The 9,430-nt window shown below is 48.5% G+C and overlaps 1 protein-coding gene across 1 annotated transcript; it reads left to right on the top strand.

Annotated features, from left to right (window-relative positions):
• The first annotated feature begins 2,571 nt into the window (after nt 1–2,571).
• Nucleotides 2,572–3,828, top strand: LOC130131394 (putative nuclease HARBI1). The gene has a single exon (XM_056301073.1). It carries the CDS (start codon nt 2,572–2,574, stop codon nt 3,826–3,828), a length of 1,257 nt encoding a protein of 418 aa, XP_056157048.1.
• The last annotated feature ends 5,602 nt before the right edge of the window (nt 3,829–9,430 follow it).

Genomic DNA, 9,430 nt, shown 5'->3' with positions numbered 1-9,430 from the left:
TTTCGTTTTATTTTTGCAGAGATGGGTTTTCTATTGTGATTTTGTCTTTTGTGCAACGTTTTATCAAATGAATGGCGATCTGTCACATCATATGTGTGAGGCTCATGGTACTGACCGGTCTACTGGCTTGTGAAGAAGCTTGCAGAGGAACAGAGTTGACTGACCTACTGCATATGCATAGTATTGTAGGCCCACTAGGGGGAAAATCTGTGATATTGGGCTTATACAAATAAAACTGATATGACTTACGGGGCGTTTAGAGCACTTTCTCTAGAAAAGTTTTGGTACGTGGACCACGCTTGTCAATTAATGCCGTCTTTACCGTTCACTAGTTACACATATCTGAAAACACAGTTTACACTTTGAATAGCAGGGTGAGTTGCTCGTACATTTCCTACATCCAGACAGTGGAAACTGGTGTCTCTGCTGTTGGACTCTGCTGACAGGACATTTGGAGGCATTCCGACGGTGCTTCTCCCAGAGAGAAACTGCACTGTACAGCTTCAGCTGTACAGTGTGGGAGAATCCAGGGGGCGCTCTGGTGGTTAAAGAGAAATGGCCCTCCCCTGTCAACACGTTTACGCGCGTTCCCGCTGACGACCAGCGCGTCCTTGGGCGCGTTCAAGTGGAGAGGAACCCGCACATAGTGGACAGACGCGTCTCAGAAAACTGATCTGAGCAACGGACGAGGGGTCAATCAATCAATCAATCAGTCAGTCCAGCTGGATTTTATCTAGCGCTTTTCTAGCTGCAACAGCCACGCACTTCCCATCATTTCTGGCTCTCCTTATAAACGTGGACCTAAATTATTTGTAAGCCTATGCATTTTTAAGTGCGAATTAACGTTTAATTAAACTTTTTAAGCTTATTTAGGGAACCTCAATTGAGAATGGCGAAATACCTGTTGGGGGGGGGGGACTTGCACGTCAAATCCCCGTGTGATTACATGTGGTTCACATGGGTGTCATGCTGTGTAGCACGTAGCCCGGCATGCTCTTCCAATAAAGTAGCGCGTTGCGTTGCGCACGAACTTCACCCTTTCGACCACGGAGGAAGTCCTGGAGACCGCAGGACGTTAAAGACCTCGACACACGATATGCTGTGTACGAGGCGGTCGTGTCACGTTCACAATCGCCTTCAGCCGAGGCCGGGGTGCTGTGCGCGGCCCCGCGCCAATCGTCTCACTATGCGCGCCCCCGCTGTGCCGCAATCCCCGGTATGGATACGTGAGACGCGCGGCGCTTGCCTCCGCCGGCTGCCGTGTGCTCGGCCGCCAGCTAAGCACAAGCCGGGGTGGGGTGGGGGGTGTCTCACTGTAATTTAACGCATGGGTTGTAATGCGAGAGCTGACAAAAAAAAAGACATCTGTTATCTCACTTTAAAATAAAGTCCTCGCATCACCGGTGACAAGCCTGCCTTTTCGGTAAGTCCGTCTGTTGTTTTTTTTTTTTTAAATATATATATCAGATATCTCTCTTGCTCATTATTACATAAAGTAGTCCAAATGGCGAGCCCCGGTTCATCAGTACAGTGGATACCAGTCGGTGACGCACGGAACTTTTACGCACGCCGGATTGTTTACTGTGAAATAGTTCATCTGCTGTGGTACGTGTGAGGCTGCCAAACGGTAAAGGACGGCTAAGTCCTTATTAATGTTCAATTTATGTAGCATTTTCCTCGTTTGTATCATAATGGCAGACCATAAAGTATGATTAATAGCATAATGGTACAGTATAAATGTTTAGGTAAGTGGGCGAATATTGGTAGCAGTGTATCCCAGCATAGTGTGTGGTATATAATGGGGAAATATATTTATCAGCATATTTTGGTAATCGGGTTTCTGACTGGCTACTAGCCATAAAACAAAGAGCTTTCTACTCTGTTCCATTCACTGCGTTTGGACCCATTGGATCTACTCGGACCATTTCTGTTGTATGTCAAGTGAGGCTCCCCTCGGCCTTTGATGGATATCTGTTTCAGGCGTCTATCTGATGGTTACAACGAGTGAATCCTGAATCAGTGTTTTCCTGCTCCAGCGTCTGTTACCGACATGGAGAGGGCAGCTAAAATGACGCCCCTTGCTGTTTTGGTGATGGCGTGTCTTCATTTCGGAGGGGTCTGTCGAGGTGAGTCCATGATTTATTATTTTCTGTTGGGGGAAAATAGGAAATGGTTTAGATTTTGGTAAAAAAAAACACAAAAAACGGGAGTAATTCTCTTATTGTTTGTAACGTTGTGTTGGATGGATTATCGTTAAATGTTTTATTTTTTTCCCCACATCTGCTGCATTCATGGTTTTCAGCAGCTTGGCAGTGCCCAGCCACTTCAAATCAGTTTCGGTCTTCGTTCACTGGCCCGTTTTCCACAAGCTGCGCTTTGACTCTGAAAACTCCGGGACGGGCGGAAACTGAGACTTTTTTGAAAACGATGACGTAGCACCCACGCTCGCTTCCCGATTGGGTCTTATCAGTCATGACGTTCTCTCGCCTGATTCGTCACACCCCTATGACGGCATCCATTTTTCCGGAAAAAAACAAAAACAAAACAAACAACAAACGTGGTTCGTTCAACATGGATAACGAGTTACAAGCGCTGCTAACCTTGCTGTCCATTCTCGCGGCTGTCGTGCAGTTAAACTCGGCCTTCTGTAACGCTGCCGCTGCCTACGTGCGCAGGAGGCAACTCATCGTCCAAGCGATATGCGACAATCCCCGCATTCAGCGGCGTCGTCAGCCGCGCAAGAGGCGCCGGTTTTGGGTGAAGCCGGGAAGAACCAGCGCCTGGTGGGATAATTTCGTCAATGAAGTCGTGGTACCCGAGGAATGGCGGGAAAACTTCCGAATGTCCAGATCGACTCTGATCGACCTCGGCGAGAGGCTGCGCCCGCACGTCGAGGGAGCGACGACCACCATGAGGGCGCCCGTGGCCGTGCTCACCAAGGTAGCGTGCACGCTGTATTACCTGAGCGACGAGGGAAGTCTCCGGAAAACCGCTAATGCGTTCGGGCTTTCCCGACAAGTTGTGTCAGTCATCATCCGACAAGTCTGCAAGGCCATCACCGTCTTCCTGGGTCCGGACTACGTCAGAACTCCGAGAACGGAGCCCGAGGTGAGGGAGCTCGTCGCCAGCTTCTACCAGGCGCACGGCATGCCGCAGTGCTTGGGGGCGATTGACTGCACGCACGTCGAGGTAAAACAACCCCCGGCTAAACCCGCATACTACATCAACCGGAAGGGGAAACACTCTCTGAACGTGCAAGCGTTGTGTGACTACAAGCACTGCTTCATGGACGTGGTTGTGGAATGGCCGGGTGGGGTGGACGACGCGCGCGTGTTTGCCAACTCCAAACTGAACGATGACCTAAAAGATGGGACGATCCCCCCCTGCCCCAGACAGCTGGTGGAGGGCGAAGATGCCGTCCCCGTGTTTCTTCTGGGCGACCCAGCGTATCCCCTGATGCCGTACCTCATGAACGAACACCCCGATGGCGGGGTTACCCCGCAGGAGCAGTATTACGGGCGGTCGCTTTGCAAGGCTCGCAGGGTGATCGCGTCTTCGCTCGGACGTCTGAAGGCACGGTTTGCGGTTTTGAGGAGGGTGATGGACATAAACATGGAGGACCTTCCTTATGTCGTCTATGCTTGTTTTGTTCTGCACAACTATTGTGAGGTTCACAAAGAAACTGTAAGCGAGCAAAGCGTAAATGCTGCTCTGCAGTACGACAGGGACTTCCAGCCACCCGGCAGAGCTGCTAGTGTGGGAACAGACAAGGACCGAACCGAGGGGGAACGAGTGAGGCGGGTGTTGACCAAATTTCTTGACTCATAGTGTAGTCAAACTTTGATTTTTAACTGTTCATTTTTCAAAGTAAATTTGCAGTGTGTGTGTGTGTGTGTGGTGTGCTTGAGAGAGGGAGAGAGAGAGGAAGTCTCCCAACAAAGCATGCAGAGCAGAATTAGGCCAATACCCTCTAATAATTCACATTGGAAAAAGAGCCATTCAATTCTGGAAGCACCTAAAAATGAGTGACCCCAAATCCTGTCATTATAAGTCCCTAAGAAGCCAAGAGATGAACACAGAGAGGAGTCCCCTCAGTCAACTGGTCTTGATGCTCAACACACTAACATGAGACCCTTCTAACACCACTAATAATAACCAGCCTCGGGGCAGTGACGTCATTCCTCAACACATTCGACCCAACCAAATTGTCAATCAACAAAAACAAAATTATGAAACCTTTTCGACTGAAACAACAAAAACCCAAAGTAAACTTCAAAGCTATGTGGCTCTAAATAGACAGTACACCACAGCAGAACCCACACACACAAACCTGCTGCCCAGAGAGGACAGACAGGCTGTGGTCAAGGAGTGGTGGGGACAGAGCTCTACTTCTTGACCACATGTGACAAATACAAACATATAAGAAAAGAATACCACCCAAAATTCACACAAATAACAAAAACACAAATACATTTTGGCTCTGCCCAGGCAGCCCCCTACTTATTAGGTGGGAAAGCCCAACGTTCATGGTGGCAGCAAAGTGTGTAGCAGCTGCCACAAAGTGAATCAGTTCATTAATATATGTCTGTCTGTCTGTTTTCGACTGTCTTATCTTGTTTGTATCGTTTGTTATGACATTAAGTATTTTGCATCATATGTTGTTAGTGCTTTGGCCATATGAGAATGCTTGTCATGCCGATAAAGCGAATTTGAATTGAATTGAAATTGAGAGAGAGAGAGAGAGAGAGAGAGAGAGAGAGAGAGAGAGAGAGAGAGAGAGAGAGAGAGAGAGAGAGAGAGAGAGAGAGAGAGACTTATTTTAGGAGAGGGCCAAAGTGCACACCTTGTGGCACAATATGTGCCAGAATGCCATAGCCTAAGGGTCAGTGAGTGACCAAAACACTGTCAATTACTATTCCAGCTACTGTCCCAATTACTGTCAGTTGCTGTTCAAGTGCTGCTCTATGTTTCTGCCAATTCTACCTGTTCCTGTTTCCATTTATTTTGATTTTTGTTTTTGTTGGTACTCTGTTGACCTGTTTCACTGTCACCTGCTTTGGCAACATTGTAATTAATGCAGTCGCGCCGATAAAGCATTATTGGATATTGAATTGAATTGAGAGAGAGATCAACACCCAGGCTGTATCAAAGAAGGTTGGCATCTTCAGTCAGACTGAAACTGTCACTTAGCCGAGTGATGAAACGTATCTGTCAATAAACGCATCTGGGTGAACTGATTCAACCTTCTCTGATTTTCTTAACCTGGATTATTGAGCGTGCATCAAGCCACCTAGGCTGAAGTAACCCAGGAGCAGCCTAGTAGTATTTGTTGTTGGCTACTGTAAATAAAACCACTTTTTTTGTAACTACGTTTGAAAAATGTTTCTTCTTCACTAAATTCATCTCTGAGTGAGAGAATGTGTGGGAGAGATAAAGGTAGATCTTAGGTTTAAGTATCAAACGAGACCTTTTATTTTAGGAACTACAACAGGAAGTGAAAATAACCATGTGCGAGAAAACCTATGAACAATATAGTATAATAGAAAATAATAACTATAGAAATACGAAAACACTAGTCCAATATAAAGCAAGTGTGACGAAAACAAATAGGGCAAAAACTTTATGTACCTGTGCAAACTTTGTATGCATGTGCAAATAACTAGAAACACGCATTAAAGAGCAAAACACAGGATTCAAAATGTTACCACAGCAAGAGGATCAAAGCAAGCTGAGTCAGTTGATCTGCATACAATGTCTGAGAGGAACGTGCCATCACTCATCTGAGTGGCCTCTCCAGTCTCCGCTGCCTGCAGCTACCCCACCCTTATTAACAACACGGGCATAACGACCGAAAACAACCATCAGTTTCATATGCAAATCACTGTGACCATGAACCAGAGTTACAATGGCCGTGTGTGCTACCCCCCCCCCCCCCCGGTTCAGGGATGGTCATTCCCTCTTCACATAGATGGGCGTCTTTGGACCCTTGTTTTCGCTCATTATGCCACTGTATTGTTTGTAAGGGTGGGGATACCTGCAGTCAGAAGAGGTCACTTAATGCCCCTTTTCCACTACATGGTACTGGCTCGGCTCGACTTGCAGTGTGCCGTTTTCCATTACCGTAACAGTACCCCCTCAGTGTAGCTGGTCTGCATTGATTTTGGTACCCGCTCCAGTTTTGTTTTTGGAACCTCGACAAAGGGGGTACCAGAAAAGTGGTACCAGTTACCAAAAAGGACGGTGCTTTCCAGTAATGGAAAACGAAAGAGTCAAGTTGAGCCGGTACCATGTAGTGGGAAAGGGGCATTAGACGAGTGATTAAACGTTTCTCTCAGTAAACGTTGTGTCCACATGAACTGATTCGCCTTTCTGTGGTTTTCTTACCTGGATTATTGAGCATGCATGAAGACACAGCAAGGAGATGGTCATTTACAGGTGGGTGTACGTAGTCTCTGTAATCTCTGTTCAGTGCAGGTGTACTGCTGTGCTCGCCATGTCCTCCTGGAGGGGCCTTCTTGTGGGCGTGTGAGTAGGTGGTCTGGTGAGTGGTGAGCGTGGAGTCGTATGACGAGTGGTACCTGAACCCACTGCACCTGCAGCTCCATATTAGAGTTCAGATGGTCCATTCTAGAGGACCACCGGCCCATTGTCTGCACGAACTCAGCATCAGTCGCCTCTAATCGCTGAAGGAGCCGCCTCTTCATGTCCAGATCCTCCTGTGGTCTTATCTCAGGTCTTACTTTTCCGCATTGCTGTTATTCCGCTGCGGTATTTTCTGCAACTAAGCAACCAACCGCAGAGTAGACCATCTGCTTCCTGTTTACACCCCCACTTTCATACCTGGTGTACTTGCATGGTCCTGTGATATGCGCTTTGAGGCGAGTTTTAAAACGGAAACGTATTAGTGTGCATGTAGCCTTTGTCTTTAGGTAGTACACCCCCCTCGTCACCAGATCACCGTTCATCTCCTGTTCCCTCTGTTTTTATTTTCTCGTCTGCTATACCTGCACCTGTTCTTCCCATCCTCGCCGATTCATTTGACGCTATTCACGTCACCTGTTCTCCTCCCAGTCCTCCACTGCCATCTCTCTCTCTCTCCCTGACCCTCCTTCATCCATCTTGTTCTTGTGCATTCCCTATTCTCTATCACTATCCTCCCCCTCTCACTAACTTGTTTCCTTCTCATTTTCCCTCCCATCCTCGTCTTACTTCCCCATCTTCATCTCATTTCCCCTTATCCTTTCCTCTTCCTCTACCTGCTTGTCTCTCCCTCCACAATTTCCTCTCACATCTTCTCATCCCTCTGATCACTCTCCACTTTTGCCCTCTCATCCTCTACCTCCGCAGTTATTCTCTCTCTTCTCCTCCTCCTCCTCCTCCTCCTCCTGTGTTCTCATAACTCCTCATCGCTCAGCCCGCTCGAGCTCCTGGTGGGCGTACTCGTTTGCGGGGTCCTGGTCGACCACCGACATAGCAGCCGGGTATTATCATTTTTAGGTGGTGTCTATCATAAAGGCAACTGCAAACAGCTCTAAACCAACGGCGAGAGGGGTTTGAGTCCCACTGGGACCGCCCATTCTGTGCACTCATTTCGTTTCTTTTCATTTTCAACAAATCACAAGGTGGGTTTGAGAGCTGCAGGAGGCCGCCTCGCCACTTTGTCCAGCCCTCCACCTCTCCCTCTTTCTCGCTCTCTCTCTCTTCCTTCTTCACCACTGGGTTAAGATCTCCTTCTTTACTCCTCTCACTCATCATTCTTTTCCTCAATGTCGTAACCCCCCCCCCCCCCCGACTCCTCTTCTGACTGTCTTCCTCCTCATCTCTATTTCCTCCCGTCCCTTTGGTCACAGAGCGGCGGCCATCTTGTCCTGACGTCAGCCTACTCAGAGAGGCTTGGGTTTGAAAGACTTGTGTGGTTGTATAACTTCTTTCCCTCTTATGCTTCTTCACCTGTGTGCCCTAAAAAATGCCCCCCCCACACTGCTGTTTTTTTCCTTCTCCGACTCCCAGTTACATCTTATATTGGTACACCCTTTGTTCTTCTCATCTATCCCTTCCATCATTCATGCATTTCCTTTCTTCCCTCCCCCCTCCTTCCCCATCCTATCCAACAGCCTCTCCTATGCCACAAGTCGTAAAGCTGCTGGTGGAGCACGGGGGGACGGCCACCTTGCCGTGTAACGGCTCCGCCTACATGGAGGAAGGAGCAAGCCTTGGGGAGGAAGAGGAGGAGGGGGGGAGCTTCCGTTGGGAGGCCATGGGAGCCGACATGGTGGTTTTCCAAGGAGGAAAGCTGATTGAGGGATGGGGATATGAGGTACCCAGGCTTCCTTTGGTTGTGTTTGGTTGGGGATTACCAAATTTCACTGATTCTGTGCAAAGTTAGATATAGATACACCTCCAGTTTAACATACAGTGGATATAGATGTACTTAGGGTGTAGCTTGGTTTGATTTTCGTGCCTAGTTTAGGACCAGTTTTGTTGAGTTTTTTTAGTCTGACTCTGTGTATTCTGGTTAATTCTATTCTATTCTGTCCCCCTCACACCCATCACCCCCAGGGCCGGGTGCAGTTGGCCCCAGACGAGAAGTTAAGAGAAGGAGACTGGTCCCTGGTGCTGGAAAAGGTGCAGCTCAGTGACGCCACCTTATACGAGTGCCTCATGGAAGGAAGAGGCACGGTATCGACAGTATGGCTCGACGTGAAGAGTGAGTCCGAGGGAGCGGGGGTGACACGAAGAGAGAGAGAGAGAGGGTGGGGTTCTCGTTCACTGGCATGGGTGTATATATATGGGTGTATGTCTGATGAGGCAGACAGACTGATGTCCAGCCACATGCATTTAAGGGCTATGCAACCCATCTATTATGTCATACGGATGGTTAATTGTTCCGGGCGGCACAGTGGTTAGCGCGGTCACCTCACAGCAAGGAGGTCCTGGGTTCGAGCCCCGGGGTAGTCCAACCTTGGGGGTCGTCCCGGGTCGTCCTCTGTGTGGAGTTTGCATGTTCTCCCTGTGTCTGCGTGGGTTTCCTCCGAGTGCTCTGGTTTCCTCCCACAGTCCAAAGACATGCAGGTCAGGTGAATCAGCCGTACTAAATTGTCCCTAGGTGTGTGTGTGTGTGTGTGTGTGTGTGTGTGTGTGTGTGTGTGTGTGTGTGTGTGTGTGTGTGGGCCCTGCGATGGCCAGGTGGCCTGTCCGGGGTGTCTCCCCACCTGCCACCCAATGACTGCTGGGATAGGCTCCAGCATCCTCGTGACCCTGTGTAGGATAAGTGGTTTGGATAATGGATAGTTAATTATTCCATTTTGTGCGTTGTGTATTAAGCTTTGTGTAAGTGCCGGGAAAGTGAAGGGTCAGGAACGCACACATCATCATACACGTCCACCTTTTTTTGGACATGGTTTTTGTGGGTCAATATTCTTCTTGAATA

This window comes from Lampris incognitus, chromosome 21 (assembly GCF_029633865.1).
Source record: "Lampris incognitus isolate fLamInc1 chromosome 21, fLamInc1.hap2, whole genome shotgun sequence".
NCBI lineage: Eukaryota > Metazoa > Chordata > Actinopteri > Lampriformes > Lampridae > Lampris > Lampris incognitus.
Note: the sequence above shows the minus strand (reverse complement) of the source record. Positions and strands in the feature narration are given on the sequence as shown.